This window comes from Emydura macquarii, unplaced genomic scaffold (assembly GCF_026122565.2).
Source record: "Emydura macquarii macquarii isolate MOO-44397 ecotype Brisbane River unplaced genomic scaffold, CSIRO-AGI_Emac_v2 contig_2897, whole genome shotgun sequence".
Taxonomy (NCBI): domain Eukaryota; kingdom Metazoa; phylum Chordata; order Testudines; family Chelidae; genus Emydura; species Emydura macquarii.
The window spans coordinates 6,677,984-6,697,403 of NW_027133034.1; the positions used below are offsets into that span (position 1 = coordinate 6,677,984).

A 19,420-nucleotide genomic window follows, 5' to 3' on the forward strand; every position below is an offset into this window, starting at 1 on the left:
ATCTAAGTTATTTTGTGTCACCTCTTTCTTTATAACATTATAATCAAATTGTAAAATTAATATGTATAATATGTAATTTTACAATTTATAAAGTGCGTGTCTATCTAATGACAAAAATATACACGCATTATATGAACATACACACAAATACATATGTTGTATATGGTGAAAAGGTTTTAATTATATAAATTGGAAATGGCCACTTTACTTGTAAATAACAAAGCCATGAATCATGTGAATAGAAAAATCTTTATACCACACAAGTATGTAATCTGTACATGACACATATGTTGCAGGAAAACTATTATGCAAATATTTAAAGAGTTAAACATTTTCTGGGGAATATCTTTGTGTCCCTCCACCTGTAAAGTCAGGCACCTTAGTTACCAGGAGTTGCACAGTATAGGACTAAAAGGAAGCCATATTTTTTTAAATGACATGAAAATATTATATATAATATTTTCTTCTATATAAAATATGATATCTCAAGCCCTTCTAGGGTTGTAAGTTATTGCCTGTTCTCATTGGGAATCTTCCCTACCCAGTAGCATAAAAGCTTAACATTTCTAGCCCTAGTAGGTTGTAAGATATTAAATCTTAAAGCTATGAGATTGCAGGCATAGGAAATTTAGCTGAGGATAGTCCTGCTTTGAGTAGGGGGTTGGACTAGATGACATCCTGAGGTCCCTTCCAACTCTATGATTCTATAAGTTGCCACTTGCCCAGGATTGAATGCAACATGTCCTGATCTGGGCAAGAATAATTTTTCCAGTAAAAATTCCACAACAGAGAATAAAGAGAAAACATTTGTCTGGCAGGCTTTTTTGTTTGTTTTTTAAACTGCAGCTGTTTGAAGCCACTCAGAGTTTTGGAACCTTAGAAGATCATCAGGGGAAAATTCGTTAGTGGAGAAAGGGTAAGTAAAGTGGTCATATGTGTATGATAAATTACATGTGATAACTTAAGTTATCACATATATCCACCTCCCAGCATGTGTGTATATATACACATATGATCACACCCATTCCTTTATAACATAAAATTAATGGAATTTTATTTAATTTGTAATACTATTGCTGTGATTAGGATATTATATCCTTTAGGCCTAATTTTGCCCTGATTCACACCAGTGACTCTAGAGAAACTGCTGTTGCACCGAGCAGCAGAATTTGGAACTTTTAAATGCCTCCTGCCTTCCCCCTCTTTCCTATGTGTATTTAAGAAAGCAATGGAAATTCAACTCTGTGAAACATTGCTAGTTCTTATCCCACACTTGAAAAGGAAAATAAGATATTTATGTACTGTGCTATGCAGTTTTCTCTTCTATATGTTATGTATAATAGGATGCTTGATTATGCACAAGCTAGCCGTGATACTTAATGGGATGGAAGAGGTAACAGTAGGTCAGAGGTGAGTAAGGGCTGCTAGTTGAGTCACAATTAAGGTGCAGTCTGGAATCTGTTAATACTTTTTTTTCAGGTATAAAACATTCAATTAATTATTTGCATGTTCTAGCTAGCAGGCTGCAATTTTATGAACCTATCCAATTCCAAATAGCCTCACTGGCTACTATTATTATGGTATGTCTACGCTTCAATGAAAAACTCATGTAGCTCTATGGCTATGCCAGCTGACTCAGGCTTGCAGGCTTTGGGCGAAAGGGCTGTTTAACTGCAGTGTAGATGTTAGGACTTGGGTTGGAGCGTGAGTGCGAGGACTATATGAGGTGGGAGGGTCCCAGACTTCAGGCTGCAGTCCGAGCCCAAACGTCTTTTAACTGAAATGTAGACATAGCTTTAGAGGCTCCACAAACTTCAAGTGTCAGCAGTGGCCAAGACTGTTCTGCAGCACTTTCCTCTCCAAAATGCCTCTGCGGCCCTTGAAGACTGAGCCCTGTTGAGATTATTGGACCTAAAAATTTACTCCAACTGTAAGCTCAAATGTAAGTTATGAGCAAGTTCATAAAATGTCTATAGCTTTTTGCCTGCTTGGAAATCTAACCACAGAAAATAGGTCAAGTGGTTTTCAATAATGAAATGTTATAAACAGGTGTAAGAAAACCAGACAGAGAAACTAGATTATCCCAAATAAAAAAAGGCCTTACTGATATGATTCAAGGACTGTGCTGAAATTACACTTGTTAAAAAGCAGGAGATATGGAACTGGAAGTTAATGAACCAAAATTGCTGCGTTGGATACTAAGCCTAACTGGTGGACAAAATAGTGAGGATGAACTATGACACCCACTTTTCCTCTTTTTGGCTCTCTTAAAAAAAGAGACTTGGGGAAAAAATGCACTGCTCACCTGTTCCACTTGCACCCCAGCTCAGCTCATCTTGTTTCATCTTCCCTGATCCCAAGATAGAAGTAGACCAGACTGAAAGACCTTCTTTGTGAGAGGAAGGCCACTAGGCCTTGTGCTTGTTCATAAAACATTTTTTTCCACTTGTGAGTTCTGAAAATCATCATATCACCATGACATCCAGTCCTCAGCCCATCAGTGGGGATACCTAACTGCACTGCACAGGAACATAAGATTCTGTTCTGTTCCCTTCCTTTTGTGTTACTTCTCCCCTCGCTTCCTTCCTCCTATCCCCCCTCTTATTCTCTCGGCTTCTCATCAAATCCTGAATCAGCTTTTCTCCATCAGCACAGCGAGATGAGAGGATCACAATCCTGCTCTGTCTAAGGAGAAATGACTAAACCAGATGATGTTCCTGACCGGAATGTGAACCAGGGTCCAAGCAACTGGTGCCATGGTTAGCCTGCTAGCCAAAGTATCCATTTGTGACTGACCAACCGTCCAGTCTTCCAAAGACATCAGCAAAAGCTCTATTTTCCTAACTTTTTATATCTGCTCTCTCCTTCAGCTTGTGTCTGTCTGCTAGAAACAGGAGAAGGGAATAACTTTTACACATCAGGACTGAAAGTAAAATTAACCCTTTACTTTTTATCAAAGAAAGGTTGTTCTGAAAATAAAACTCTGATATTTTGCCTTCAAAAGAAGAGAGACTTTAAAGGTTTTGATTAAGTTTTATCTGCATAATGTCTCAATTTCAGTTTCAATATAAATACTTGTTTCAATTTCTTGTTCTTTTTTTGTGTTTGATCAATAAAATTTGAACTTTAAAATGAATGCATTTAGGTATTTGTCGGGAAATCAAGTACACCAAAGTCTCTGTAGGAAAAAACCCAGACTTCTTTATATCCTTTTTTGTTGGACAGTGAAGGAGTTTATAATACCTTAAACTTTTTTGACAATTGAGATTAATACAACAGTCCTTCATAGGATGTGAAGTCACAGATTCTGCCCAACTCAGTCCCACATATGCCCCATAGCCAAAGCCCATAGGAGTGACACTGGGGAACACTTTAAGTTCTCCTTATTATGTAAGAACTAGACAACAAAACTGACAGATTTTCATCAGAAAATGTACATTACATCATGAACTGCTCTGGAAAATATAAATAAAGTCTTAACCCAGTTTCATAACAATACAGGGTTGGTATATGTAAATGCTGATAGAGTTATGTAAATCCTATATTCTGTTATTCATACATGAAAACAAAATTATCGAAAGAAACTATTCATAACTCCGAAGCCCTCACAGAAATAGCAAGTAAGCATGTCCTCCTTTGTAAAAGCATATTACAAACAAAAAGTAAAATGTTTTCAGGCAATATCATTCAGTGGATTAACTAGAAAAAATAGGCCATTTTACAAAAATCTCACTGTTTAATCAGGCCATGAAAACAGTGAGAAGTGGAGCAACAGAGAACTGGTAAAATGTTGAGTCAGATATCTTCATTTGATTAAGAGGCAGAGAGATCAAAGGAGGATTACACTGTATCGTAGTATCACATTAGTGATACAAAGGGAGAATGTAATGTCCAAATCTCCCTTAACCATAGCATCACTAATGTGATACTATGGTTGAGGGAGATTTGGACATTACATTCTCCCTTTCTCTCAGTATTTTTCCTTTTGGGTAAAATTTGTCATACCTGTTCTCAACTCAAAGGTGACTTTATTTTTTGATAGTGTGGGGAAAAAACCTTACTCAGTTGGTTATTAAGTTATCCAAGCATAGGAGAAATAGGGTTCACATGTGAAAACAAAAGAAATCAGGAACATTTTGTGCTTGAATAGTTCACAAATAGGACTGATTTAAAACCAAAACTTTGCATATATGTAGTCCACAATAAGAAATAGCTACATTGCTAAACTTTTTTAGAAAGCTTGATATGATTTAAAAGCATATTCTATGCTTGCAAAGACGTTCAGTGTTCCTTATCCATGAGGGCTGCTTTGCAGGTAGAAGCACACACATGCATTTAGGCACCGAAACATTTGAAGTAAACTCACATAGAAAAAAACTGAGAAAACATAAAACCCCATACACAACTGACTGTAGACACACAAGATAAAAATTTTAACCCCAGCACATAGACAACCTAGGATTGGGGGAGTGCAAGGTAAAATAGAGCTCTCCCTCTCTCCCTTTGCAATACATACTTCTCATCCAGAGCTAAGGATCTGGGCTAAGTTTCCCTGAGCAATATTAACATGGCCATATTATCATTATATTAAGCAATCATGGAAACTGCTTAAACGGTAATCCAAAGTCCACCTATGCACAAGGTCGTATTTTTTAATTTCTTGACTTTTGACATTATATGTTTGCAAATTTAATGATGCATTAGGGGCACTTCCATAAATTTGTTTTAATTAATATTTGTAGAAACATTTTGTAAGAGATGGATAACCGTCCTATGCATTTCCAAAGTGCCCAGCACCACAGTATCTTAGCATTAGAATTAAACATGGCAAAACTACATACAGTAGGATACCACTGTATATGGAAAACAGTCATGCAAGTTCGAACAGTAGAGAAGAAGCCATGTACTGCTAATCGCTCAACACAGATGACAAATTATCAGAGGCATCATTACCGGTCTGATCTCAGAAAAGCTTTTGAAAGACTACTGAGCATTTTAGATAAGAACAGTGGTTACATGGTCAAAGATCCTCCCATATCCAAAATGACTCATATTGCTTAGATGGAAGACCAGATTGCCACCATGGGACAGCAGCTTGGCACAGTGACTTGGCTGACCCGGAAGCTGAAAAGCAGGTAACATTTCAAAGATGTTGGATCTCAGAAAAATTCAAAAAGATCTGGTCTGATTTTTTAGAAATCTTTTTAATTCCTAGTGAATGGAAACCAAGATGTCACTTTCTTTCCCCTTCCCTTTCCAGTCCTTTATTTTTTCGTTCTTTTTTTCTCTCCCCTTTTTTCTGAGGTGTGTGTGGCAAATCAATAAAAAATAAACTAAAAACAATGGTTATGCTTAACATCTTGACAGTGTATTATTTAGACTGGTGCTAAAGCACCTATCTCAATTTCTAGTTTAAAATATACATTTCCTTTGTTTAATGGCTCTGTGGCACATTTACTTACACAAATCTATTTAAATCTTTTAACAGGCTTATGCCCAAATTCTGAATCCCATCTTCTTAGAAACATAGAATCACAGAAATGTAGGGCTGGAAGAGACCTTGAGAGGTAATCTAGTCAAGCTCCTTCCCCTGCACTGAGTTAGGACTCAGTAAACCTTGACCATCTCTGACAGGTGTTTGTCCAACCTGTTCTTAAAAACCAGGGATGTTGTGAAGACCAAAAATATAACTGGGTTCAAAAAAGAATTAGATAAGCTTATGGCGGATAGGGCCATCAATGGCTAGTAGCCAAGATGATCAGGGAAGCAACCCTATGCTCTGGGTGTCCCTAAGCCTATGACTGCCAGATGCTGGGAGTGGATGACAGGGGATGGATCACTCGATAACTGCCCTGTTCCGTTCATTCCTTCTGAAGCATATGGCATTGGCCACTGTCGGAAGACAAGATACTGGGCTAGTATGGCTGTCCTTATGTTCTTACCTCCAATTACAGGGATTCCACAATCTCCCTTGGGAGCCTATTCCAGTATTTAACTAGCCATGTAGTTGGAAGCTTTTCCCTAATATCTCATCTAAATCTCCTTTGCAGATTAAGCTGATTATTTTTTGTCCTGCCTTTGGTGGACATGGAGAATAACTGATCGCTGTCCTCTTTATAACACTCTTTAACAAATTTGAAGTCCCACCTAAGACTTCTTTTCTCAAGACCAAACATATCCAGTTTTTTTAACCTTTCCTCAAAGGCCAGGTTTTCTAAATATTTTATCATTTTTGTTGCTCTCCTCTGGACTCTCTCCACTTTGTCCAAATCTTTCTTAGAGTGTGGTGCCCAAAACTGGACGCAGTACTCCAGTTGAGGGCTCACCAGTGCCAAGTGGAGTGGAACAATTATCTCCTGTGTCTTACATATGACACTCCTTGTTAATACATGGCAGAATTATATTAGCCTTTATTCACAACTCCATCCTCCTGTTGACTCACATTCAATTTGTGATCCACTACAACCCCCAGATCCTTTTCAGCAACATTGCTGCCTACTAGTCAGTTATTCCAAATTATTATTTTGGCTTGGCTGTGTGCTGAACTTTTTCATGAGTGGAATGGAATCCTCCCAAGCAAGCCAGCCTGAAGCTGAAGTAACTCCTGCATCTCCCATGCCATCCTTCATGGGGAAAATGGCTTTGTCATGCTCCTTCCTCAGCCCAACTGCCAACAGTCACCTGTGTGATAGTGCACAGGGAGCTTCACAGAGCCAGCTTCGTGACCTGCAAAGAACATGTGCCCACTATGCTGGCTCTACAGATTGGTCCTTAGTGCAAGAGGTGTCTGGACATCTCTGCAACTGCAGAGGTATTGGCAGGATTAGTTAAAGTGATCCTCCTTGCAAAACATCACGTTAGACCAGAGGTCCCCAAACTGTGGGGGAACGTTCGGGGGGGCATGGCAGGGCCCAGGCCAGCTCCCAAAGGGGGGATAGGGAAGGAGCGCCACCCAGCTCTGCTCTGCTCCAGCTTCAACCCCACCCGCTCCATCCAAACCGCAGGTTCGCTCCCAGCCCCTAGCCCGGCTGCAGCTGCTGGCCCAGTGCAGCTGCACTCCTGGCTCTGGCCCTGGCCCCCGGTCCCAACTGCGATTCCTCTTCTGGCTCCACTCTAGGCCCCAAACCTGCCCCCAGCTGCGGCCCCAGCCCCTGGCTCCGGCCCCCAGCGCCAACCACTGCCTCACTCCCAGCTGCAGCCCCAGAGCAGGGACCACAGCCTTAGATTTTAATTTAAAATGAGGAACAAACATTACATATTTCTTAGTATTTTGTTTAATGTTAGGAGAGCATCATAGGACAGAAAAGCTTATTATCCTCACACCCGCATTCAAGCAAATTACATTTTACTAATGTGAAATCAATACTTTCTTTTCCTATGCTTTCCAGGACTGGAATGTTGGGGGAACCAGGGAGGGGGGAAATGGAGCAGCATAGTGAAGGTCAATGAAGGTCACTGAAGGGCAAAACTAAGATCCCCAAACTGTTGTCTAATTCAAAGCCGTACTGAATTAGTTCCAGATCTGCAAGAATACAGGCCGAATGCTGTCAGAACACACATATAGGCATAGAATGCAGACGTTGGACCCAGAAGGCCTGGTTTGAACTAACACTAGGAAGATCAGATTTCAAAGTGAAAAACAAAAAGTTTCAGAAGTTTATTTTCATTGGTGTTAATGTGCATATTAAATACTTGGGGAAGGCAGAGCAGGAACAATCTTCAGGACACAAGGAATTTTGCAGCTTTATACCATCTCAATGTGTTTTTAAAGAGAAATATTGAAAAATTAGAACAGCTTTAATTACAGTATTTTTCCACAAAAATCAAGGCTTGAAATAAATTCAGGGCTAGGAGCTACCGTAAACAGCTGGGATGAAGAAATTTTTGCTTATCATGACTGATGTCAAATCAGAATGACAAAAACATTTTCAATCACATCATTCAGCGTTTAAAAGTTGCATGCCACAGTTGAAACCAAAAGTATTGTACTTAATAGTAAGCATTTGAGTCATGAACGAAAACTGACAAGAAACATTTGACACTGAAAAGTAAATATTCAATGTGGTGCACAAGTGTTGCTTGGCTAAAATCCCCTTGGGTCTATGCTGAAAATTTACTGCTCAATGACAAGAACAGTATTTGCAAAAGCCATACCTTCCCATAGCAACATACTGACATCAACAAACAAAAAATACTTTACTTCAAATCAAATTTTTGGCAAAACTGCTTTCCAAGAGCCTTTTATTTCTCTTATGAACAACTCATTTCCATGATGTGGCAACATGAATACAGGCGATAGATGCACCCTTCTTATCTGTCACTCAGATATCTAATCTGCTTTTGAGTTTTCTAATGTCCATATTTCCTTCTGAACTTTCAGCAGTATTTCCCAGGTAAGAATTTCCAAAGCAGAAATATAAAGGTTAGTCTACACAATATTCCCTACATTTAGCCACTATGCAGGAGATTTAGGAGCACAAGTCCCATTTATTGTTAATGGGAGTAGTGCTCCTCAATCACTGAAAACCCTACTCTCAGCCTAAATTCCACATCTTACAGACACTTTGATAGGCTTCTCTCCTGGTATTGCCACCCCTAGGAAAAAATTTAGCCGTTAAGAGAAATTTGTTTTTTTGAGATGTGGCTGATGCCGGTAAAGAACGAGTCTGCCTGGAAGAGGCATGGAGTGAAAGTAGCCAGAAAACCATTAGGCAGAAGTGGAAGGAGAAGTGTGAGAAAGAAAAGAGGAGGTAGAAGAATGCTTGGAAGGAGAATCAGACTGTTCCTCCCCTCTCAGCGCATATCATATAAAGGATTTCAGCTGACATGAATGGAGCACAAGGTTGTGGGAGGTCGTTACAATTCCACTATGGAAGCTATCCCTCAGTCAGCTGGGGAAATAATGACTGCTCTGAGAAGGGATGCAGATTAAGAGAGCTACTTGATCTAGCTAGTACAAGAATTGGATGCAGCACCTGATCAATCAGGACAGGAAATCGCTAGAGAATACACTTTCCTCACAAACCTCCTCAAGAAGGATGAATAGTGACCTAGATTTCCTAAACCTCTCTTTATGGGAAAAGGTAAATTTTGATAGTCCTTTAGACATCTCAAGAATGTGATAGGACTTCCTACCTAGCCAGAGGTTTGGGGCATGAGCTGGGGAAGGAGATCTCCACAGAAGGCTTTGAGAAAAAATTAGAGTGGATATAAAGGCCCACCTGCCCTATGTGGAACAGCTAGAGAGGATGAAGGCTAAAGCAACAAGCCACCCCATTCTATGGACTAAAATGGCATCCCTAACAAACTGTATTGTAGGCCTGGTATACACTACAGACTTTTGTCGATGAAAGTCAGCTTTTTCTGCCAAAACAGTGGTGGTGTATACACGGCAATCACTGCCCCCACTGCCCCAACTCTCCCGATTTTGCGACAAAATAAAACCACCTCGACGAGAGGGGTACAGCTTTTTGCGCCAAACTTTTGGTGACAAAGCATCAGTGTAGACACCGCGCTAGGTTATGTTTTGGTAAATGGCCTCCAGGAAGTGTCCCACAATACCCATCATGACCACTCTGGCTATCAATTTGAACTCCGATGCCCTGCAGCCATCCACCCCTCCCCCTTTAAAGTCCCGGGAATTTCTGAAATTCCCCTTCCTGTTTGGCTGGCGTGAAGAGCTCACGTCTCATCTTCCCAGCTGACCATGGCAGCTGCACACATCAAACACTCTCCCACTTGGAGCACACTGGACCTTCTGTATCTGATCAGCATCTGGGGAGAGAAGGCTGTGCAGTCCCAGCTTTGCTCCAGCCGAAGGAACTTCAATACATATGGTCAAATTTCTCATTTAGTGGAGAAGGGCTATGAACAGGACATATTTCAGTGCCATGCAAAAATCAAGGAGCTGCGGCAGGGGTACCCAAAGATTAGGGAGTCAAACTATTGCTCTGGTGCACAGCCAAAGACCTGCTGCTTCTATAAGGAGCTGGAAGCCATCCTTGGCGGCAACCACACCTCCACCGCCAAGAGACCCATGGATACCTCCACGGGTCCGGAGACAGCAGACACAGGACTCAACCCCAACGAAGAAGTCATGGACAAGGAGGTCGAGTTGGAGGATGATGCAGAGCAGGGGAATGGGTCATTTGCTGACATGGGAAGCTAGAACCTCTTCTTGACCTTGGAGGCTAAGAGCCAGTCCCAGCCCTCCAGCTCTGGTGAGCAGAATGCAGGAGAGGGGAGCTCATGTAAGTGATTTTTTGAGCTGATGCTGCTCAGTTACATGAGGTACAGTTGTCCTTTGCTTTGTTGCATTATACAGCTTGTTGAAGGGATCAAAATGCACAACAGTAGCTGTGTTTGCATGTGCTTCCCATTCCCCTGTTCAGCTAGCTATGCCGTGCAGTGGAAAATTGTGTTAATGCACACTGAGATTTCACAGGAATCCTCCAAAGATCTCTAGGAAACTTTCCTGGAAGTACTCGCCAGTCCTCTGTCGGAGATTCCTTGGCAGAGCTGCTTTTTCTCTTCCCCTGTTGTAGGAAAGTTTCCCGCACCAACTGGCAATCACTTGTGCAGGGACCAATGCAGCACACAGGCGAGCAGCATAGGGACCCAATTTGAAGCTGCTCGCATGGAGGAGATGCACCCTAGCATCCCTGCTTACTTTCAGGAGTGAGATACTGGCTTCTACGGCCCCCGTCTGTGGAAAATGGTGGCACAATTTGAAATTTTGTCCCTAGCTACCTGAATCAATACCCCCAAACAATCACCCAGAATCTTTTCCCCAGCTTGAGCACCCCCTCCCCTGGCCACAACTCATCATGCCCTGGTTGATCGTTGAGCTGTGCGCTTGACGGGGGACAGTAAGAAAGAGGTGTATCTTACAGTAATGACTCTATGCTGTTATTGCACTCACAATAATGCTTCTGTTCATTGTTTATTGTGCTTCTACAGATGTGCCCTTTAGGGGAAACCCCTCCACACCTGCCGAACAACTGCGGCTGATAAGAAAACGACCATGGAAAAGCAAAGGGGAGATGTTTCAAGAACTCCTCCATCCTCCAAAGTGGGGAAAAAAAGAAAGGGCATGGAGACACATTGTGTCTGAAAATCAGAAAATTGATAGACAGGAGAGGAGGGAAAACCAGGAGAGAGAGTGATAGCAGGTCATGAGTGCATGATAAAAGCCATAGAGGAGCTGCTGAAGTCACTGACAACACCGCAGACTGAATTCATCATGCTCCCCCCCCTTGCAGCCACTACAGAACTGCTTCCCATGCCCTCCCCAAATGCCACCCACACATTCCTACCAAACTCCCGGCCTGTCTCAGTACCCTGTTCACTGCCCCCCTTAAGAGAGTCCAGTTACTGTTCTGGAAGCTTACATCCAGCTGTCATGGTTCACACTGCCCCTTATTGCTTTCTTCCCTCGAGCCCAGCTTTTTGTGTGTGTTGTGAATAATTGTTATTTAACAAAGACATACACTGTGAAGAATAAGCAATTTCTATTTGTGTCTTGCACATGGTATTGCAGCTCACATCGATACACAGTACAAGCTGGACAGCAATCATAGGCATGTTTACAAAGACCGTATTGTTGCTCATTATCAAAATGGCTCCTCAAGGCCTCCCTGATTCAAATGGCCTTCCCGCTTTGCCCCTCTAATAGCCCTGACATTTGGTTGTTCATATTCAGCTGCAAGGTAATCCGCATCTATGCTCCATCCAGGGGGAAACGTTTCACCCTTAGCTTCACAAATATTATAGAGCAGCAGGGCGGCTCTAACCATGGGAATATTTTTCTCATTTAGGTCTAACCTGTCAAAAAGGCATCGCCAGCGAGTTTTTAATCTGCCAAACGCACATGCAACAGTCATTTGGTTACCTGCTGAACCTGTTATTGAAACGCTCCTTGCTGCTATCCAAGTTGCCCATATAAAGCTTCATGAGCCATGGCAGTGAGGGGTAGGCTAGGTATCCCAGGATCACTGTGGGCATTTCAACATCCCCCATTGGAATCTTTTGGTCTGGAAAGAAAATCCCTGCTTGCAGCTTTCTGTGCAGGCCAGTGTTCCTGAAGTTGCATGTCATGCACCTTTCCTGACCAACCTGTGCTGATGTCAGTGAAATGCTCACAGTAATCCACAAATGCTTGCAGTACCATAGAGAAGTACCCCTTTCTATTGATATATTCCCTCACAAGTTGGTCCAGGGAAAAACTGGAATATGCATCTATCGCCCCGCCACAGTTAGGGAATCCTATTGCTGCAAAGCCATCCACTATTTCACACACATTTCCAAGACTCACAGTGCTTCGTAGCAGAATGTGATTAATGCCCCTGCACACTTGTGATAACACAGCTCCAATAGTGTATTTCTCAAATCCAAACTGATTAGCGACCAACTGGTAGCAGTCTGGAGTTGCCAGCTTCCACATGACAATTGCCACATGCTTCTCCACTGAGAAAGCAGCTCTCATTCTGGTGTCCATGCGCCACAGGGAAGGGGCAAGCTCCACACAGAGTTCCGTGAAGGTGGCTTTGCGCTTTCAAAAGTTCTGCAGCCACTGCTCATCATCCCAGGCCTGCATAACAACGCGATCCCACCACTCAGTGCTTGTTTCATGCACCCAAAAGTGGTGGTGCACCATGTGCAGATGCTCTGTGAATGCCAACAGTAATCTGGCATTGTTTGTTTGCGTGGCACATAGCAGGTCAGAGGCCTCGGATTCCTGTTCCGACTGGGAGCTTCGGATATACTGCATGACCAGCCGCGATGTGTTCAGAACACTGACAACAACAGTGGAGAGCAGTGCAGGATCCATCCTTTCAGATATAGAAGGCGGGCGCTCAGGAAATGGGGACCGTTGAAATACAGTCGGAAACCCATGGAATGATGGGACAGAAATTACTGCACCCTGGGACGTTGTGCCCACACCCATGATGCATTGCAATCCTCTTCCCACAACTCCCAGCAGCACAAGTTGGCGTGTTGCACAGTGGGATAGCTGCCCACAGTGCACTGCTCTCACTGTCAATGCTAGAGCACCAACTATGGACCCGCTTCAGCAACACGAGTGCAGTGTGGACAGGCACAAGCATTGTAACTGTAGTGCTTCTGATCATTGCTGTAACTTGCGTCGACCACACTTTCTAGTGTAGACAAGGCCTTAAGTGAATGCAGAGAACTGTAGTGTAGTGACTCAAAGGTAACCTTGGCAGAAGGTTTTGAAGATCAGGCTGAAGGTTCCACAGGGGAAATGGAGATTTAATTAGAGGCCTCAGGCATGGGACAAAATTTTCAAACTTAGATGCATAAAGTAAGGCACCTTCAACTGATGTAAATCAGCACAGTGTCAGAGAAGTCAATAGAGCTATGCCAATTTACACCTTCTGGGGCTCTGTCCCCTAAATACATAATAGGAGTCGTTTGCTTGGAGACGTAAGGCAACCCAAAATATGAAGGGAGTTCAGAGATTTCTGAAAACTTTCTCTGCTGACTGGAACAGGAAAGAGAAAAGTCTTTCTTGGTCTACTCTGATACTACAGTGATGGTAATCCTGTCTGATGAGAATAGGTTGCAGAGGAGTAATCTTCAGGAACAAGAGATCTAGATAGAATGCTCTCAGTCCTAGGAGGCTGATAAGTTTTCATTCTCTATGGGAATACTTCCCTGGAACAACCTTGTGAAAGAAACAAACCCCCAGCAACTGAAGTAGGCATCCACTGATTTCTGCAGTTATTCCTGGAGAGGAAGCCCTTTTCAGGGAATGGCAACTTTAAGCTGGGACTGCATGTTAGTCTCCAGCTATGTAAGGTCAATCAGATTTTATTATCAGTTTGTGTTAAAGAACGTCAACTTTCCATTTGCTTTTTAAAGAAACAAACATATAGTGGTGAGGAGCAAACTTCAAAAAGTTGGGAACTTCAGCTGATAACCATTCAGAGTTTCAGATGTTTAATATGAAGAGTATCCAAACCCTTCGTGGTTTGGAAATCAGACTGTATATCTGTCATAACTTGCTTTTCCCTATGTGATTTCTAGTGCTTTCTGGTTTCAACTGTGTCATGAAAATGCTAGGAGAATAGCTACCTTTTGAAACTTCAGTTTCTAGTCTGTGGCTGCCACAGGATAATACAGAGAAGAAAAGAAACAAGCAGGTAACCAAACTTCTTCATAATTCAAATATTTTAGGCATGGTTTGAGTGTAGGGCCAAGTTTTGATTGACTTTTGATTTATCTGAACCTGTTCAATTTCCTTAGTTATCAGACTACACTGACAAAGGGCAGGGCAATATGAAAAAGTGTCAACTCATTTTAAGATTATCTTTTTTAGTAATTTACTGTGAATGCAATGCTATATATTACTGCATATAAAGTAGATCAAAAATACACTCTACACATGGCCCTCAGCTACAATTCACGTAACAGACTTTTCATCAAGCCCCCCGCTTCTGCCCAAACTAACTTCAGTCATGGTTTATTCTCTTCAGACTGAGGCAGTCATGCATTATGAACTAGCCCTCACTGTGAGGGATATTCCTTAGTTTAGAACCAATGTAGCATCATCCCATACCATTAAACTTGGTATTATCTCACTGTTAATACAATAAATTAATTATATCTCAGGTGCAGGATCATGAAAGTGAGATTTTTAAAAAATAATAATAAAGAGATTAACTCAACATATTTCAGGCACAGAGCTCTCATATGTAGTAAGCATCGTTTATGCCATGTGAAGGGCTTACTGTGGTTCTGAGAGGTGTATTGGGTACTGTGTGTGTCCTCTGAATTAATGTGGATTTAATGCTTTAAGTTTTCTGTAGTATTATTTTTCTTGTGCCTGTAATTTTGGCTCCTTGTCCCACATTTGGGCTTTTACACTGATAAAAAAAATTGTTATAATGCACATGCTTTGTAAATTAAAATAAAAACATGCGGATGTGAAGCCTAGTTAAATGAATAGAAGCTTTGACCATAAGCAAAATTTAAAGATGTATTTAGTGTAGTACAGCAGTCTATTCTGGTCCTTCACTGATATGAACATTTTGTGAATTAAGAGTCTGAGTTCACACCAAAGCTATGAAATTGAAAGAGCTTTGTTTTATTAGGGTTGTACTTTTAGATGGCTGATATAACAGGAGCTTTTTCTTAAATAAATAAATTAATTAAAGTATGAATCTACAGGCTCTTACTTAACTCTTGAAACTGGACTTTATTAAGAAAAAGCACTGAAAAAGAGTCAAGCATATTCATAATGAGTCTGCGGGTAAACCAGACTTATTTTGCCATATCTGCCATTCTCTGAAATGATGTAACCCACATCTTTGCAATCATGTAAATATTAAAATATTATGCTGATTCATTTAAAATGGCTAAATGAAAAAGACTTGCTAGGAGAGCTGTGGCACACCCTGTTAGGTTTTGACGGGTAACTGAACAGTTTCTGGTTTTTAAAAAAAGGAAATATTTCCAAATATTAAATTATCGGATTGCCCTGAAAAATTGTCACGGAGTGCAGCTAATATATGTGGTAACCGTTAAATTAACTATTGGTACATTTTCCCTGCTTAATCCATTCTTTATAATTAGGTTTGGAAGGGTTCCATTTTGGGGGGAAATATTGGCAAACATTGATTTCACACACACACACACACACACACACACACACACACACACACACACACACACCCCGCCGCCCTCCAACAAAAACATATCTCCATTGATAATAACTAAAATTTACAGATAGGTAAACTAATAAAAATGCTGCTTGAAAAAGTATTAGTTGATATAAGGATATTTAGTTTGTATATTTTGACATGTGATAGTGACAATTTGTATTTCAATGGTTATAAAGCTTCAACTTTTTGAATCTCAGTATCTACTGTCATTAAATAATTATTTTCTAAGCCCCCCATAATTTCTTGTAACTGAAAATTTAGATAGATAAAAATAGAACAGTATGCTTAAAATAAACATTGATATTATCCATCAAAATCAAAAAAAGCTCTCTCTGACAATCCTATTTGCAATACACGATTTTCTTCCTTTTGCTATTTCTCATGGTAACAGCTGAATGAATGCAAGTGAAAATGCTATGCTTAGAAACAATGAACTGAGCCTGTTTATCCTCCCTTTAGGATTTGGATTTACAATTGGAAAGAAATCTAGCAAATGCCATCATCAAGCTACTTCATTTTGCATTCCAGCTAATTAGTCTAAAATGTAACCACTCTGACCTTACAGAACCCTACTTGTAGGGCTCCATAGGAAACATTAGTTGCACAAATAACTACCATAACTAATTTATTTGTAGTCAACTATACTCTACTGCAGTGACTCTCAAACTTTCCAGACTCCTATACTTTTTTCAGGAGTCTGATTTGACTTGCGTACCCCAAGTTTCACCTCACTTAAAAACTATTTGCTTACAAAATCAGATATAAAAATACAAAAATATTACAGCACACTGTTACTGAAAAATTGCTTACTTCCTCATTTTTACCATATACTTACAAAATAAATCAATTGGAATATGAATATTGTTCCTCCATTTCAGTGTATATAGAGCAGTATAAACAAGTCATTGTCTGTCTGAAATTTTAGTTTGTACTGGACTTCATTAATGCTTCTTATGTAGTCTGTTGTAAAACGAGGCAAATATCTAGAGGAGTTGATGTACCCCCTGGTTGAGAACCACTGCTCTACTGCAGCAAAAAACTGCTTGGCTCCACAGATCATCCATACAGGGGATCAGTTTGTACAATAGCATTTGAAGATCAACCTTTCGATGTCTGCATAACTATTGTAACCTGTACGATATTGCTGGTAGCCACAATGGGAATGGACATACCAATTTGTTCATAAATCCTGACAGGACAACTAGCTACTTTGAGATGAATTGATAAGTATGAAATATTATTTCTTTGATTCTATTCCTTTCCAGGCTCTCTCACGTAATTCCCAAACCATTAGCTCAGGTTTCAATCAATTGCAATGCTCAAGAGAGTGTTTTCAGTCAGTGCTTACCTCATTGTCTGACTCCACAAGCACTTGATCATATTCACTAAGGGCTACTAGAAACATGATAGACGTGACATTTTCAAAGCAATGTATCCATTTTCTTCTTTCTGATCGTTGGCCTCCTACATCCACCATTCTGCAAGGTGAACAAAATCGACATCAATTCCAGGGGAAAACAAAGCTTAATAAAGATCAATATACATCCACTTATGAAGCAAATTCACAAATCCACAAATTCAGCAACATAGGGAATTAACAATTTGGCTGGAAACGAAAATAAATCCCCATTTTTGTTAGCAGCCATTCAACTGATCTTTAAAAATCAATAGTGTATGTGTTTGCCATGTTTCCTTTATAAGCCTGACATGGCTCATAGATTTTAATAATTATGAGCCTCTTCCTCTCAAATGCTCTGCAGGAAGAAATCTCATTGAAGTAATTCTGAGCACCATGCATGGAGTGCTTGCAGGAATCAGCCTCATAGATTTAGCAGAAACAAGTATGCAGAGGGTAAAGCAGTTTGCAGCCAAAGTAAAAACAATTGAAACTGAAATAGGTTCTGTATTTTTCCATATAATTACAAGGTATAGTTTGAGGAATTAGCAAATAAATTTCAAAAGATAATCAATAAATATATATTGGAGGATAGATGATCTAGTGAGAAATAAATTTGCCCATGCCTGGAAATGAACAGAACTGATATAAATTTCATCATTTGGATGGGGTGAGCATGTGACACATAATTAAACTAAGTAGCAACACAAAATTTGAAAAACGTGTTTTATTGAAAATGCCTAAAATGTTTTATGTATTTTTCAATTTCTGCCAAGAACACAAGTTAGTGCTTCGCATGTGTTTGAATAGGGGTTCATCCATTCCTTCAGTAACTGCTTAACAATGACACATTGTTAAAATTACAAAGAATCAGAAAAAAATGATACTACTCCTATTACACTTTAGTCACCTGAAGAATATGATGGAGTGAGCATATACAACAAACTGAAATTTGAAATGATCGCATAAATGTCCTCTTGTTTGCAGTTTAACCCTGTAATTGTAAGGAACAGTTACTTACCTTGTAACTGCTGTTCTTTGAGATATGTTGCTCATGTCCGTTCTGAATGTAGGTATGTGTGCACACCATATGCACTAGTTCTGGAAGTTTTTCCCCTAGTAGTATGCGTAGGGCCGGCTCTAGCGCCCTCTGCAGTGGCACGCGTATGCACTTGCATATATGGCGCTGCCGGCCCCCTCCCTCTCAGTTCCTTCTTGCCAGAACTCCGACAGCGGGTGTGTTGTGGAATGGACATAAGCACATCTCGAAGAACAACAGTTACGAGGTAAGTAACTGTTCTTCTTCGAGTTCTTGCTCATGTCCATTCTGAATGTAGGTGACTCACCAGCTGTACCTCCAGAGGTGGGCAGGAGTTCACGGCTGTGAAGATTGCAGAACCTTTCTGCCGAATCCCACATCGTTCCGAGGTTGCTGCGTGATGGCATAGTGGAACGTGAAGGTATGCACAGATGAGCACGTAGCGGCCCAACAAATATCCCGAATAGGTACATGCACCAGGTAGACCGCTGAAGATGCCTGAGCTCTACTGGAATGAGCTGACAGCATGTTCATAACAGGCGCGAATGCAGGCTGTGATCCAGGATGATATTCGCTGGAAGGAAACCGGTTTGCCCTACATCCTGTCCACAATTGCTACAAAGCGCTGTGTGCAGTGGCGTAACAATCTGGTCCTATCGATGTAGAAGGCCAGAGCCCTCCTTACATCGAGTGAGTGCAGAGGCCTCTGTTCACCGGAGCTATGAGGTTTAGGGCAGAATACCAGCAGAAAGATGTCCTGGTTAACATGAAAGTAGGAGACGACCGTGGGGAGGAATGTTGGATGAAGGCGGAGCCAGACTTTATCGCTGAAAAACACCATATAAGGCTCTGAGGTCAGGATTTTAATCTCCAAAACCCTACGTGCAGAAGTGATTGCTACCAAGAATGCCACTTTCCAGGACAGATGCACGAGCGAGCAGGAAGCCAACAGTTCAAAGGGCGGAGCAGTGAGCCAAGACAGAACAAGGTTCAGGTCCTACTGGGGGACTGACGCTCTCTAATCTTGACGGAAGAGCCTTTCCAGCCCTTTGAGGAATCTAGAATCTAGAATTTCACTAAAGAAGACCGATCTGGCCGGAATTGGAGGGTGGAATGCCGATATTGCCGCTAGGTGGGTTTTCACCAACGAAAAGACTAAGCCTCCCTGTTTCAAATGAAGTAGGTAGTCCTGGATCACCTGTATAGAAGACTTCGTCGGCGACACCTTGTGATCGGCCGCCCAGCAGTGAAGCGCTTCCACTTTGCTAGGTAGGACACTCTAGTGGAAGCTTTCTGCTT

General features: G+C 41.2%; 1 protein-coding gene across 1 annotated transcript in view; it reads right to left on the minus strand.

Annotated features, from left to right (window-relative positions):
• LOC137167121 (guanine nucleotide-binding protein G(q) subunit alpha) overlaps nucleotides 1–19,420 on the minus strand; it is a 206,677-nt gene that overhangs the window by 29,983 nt on the left and 157,274 nt on the right. Inside the window, exon 5 of the mRNA XM_067569124.1 lies at nucleotides 17,035–17,164. Coding sequence (XP_067425225.1) covers nucleotides 17,035–17,164 — 130 coding nt within the window. The remainder of the gene's footprint in view (nucleotides 1–17,034; nucleotides 17,165–19,420) is intronic.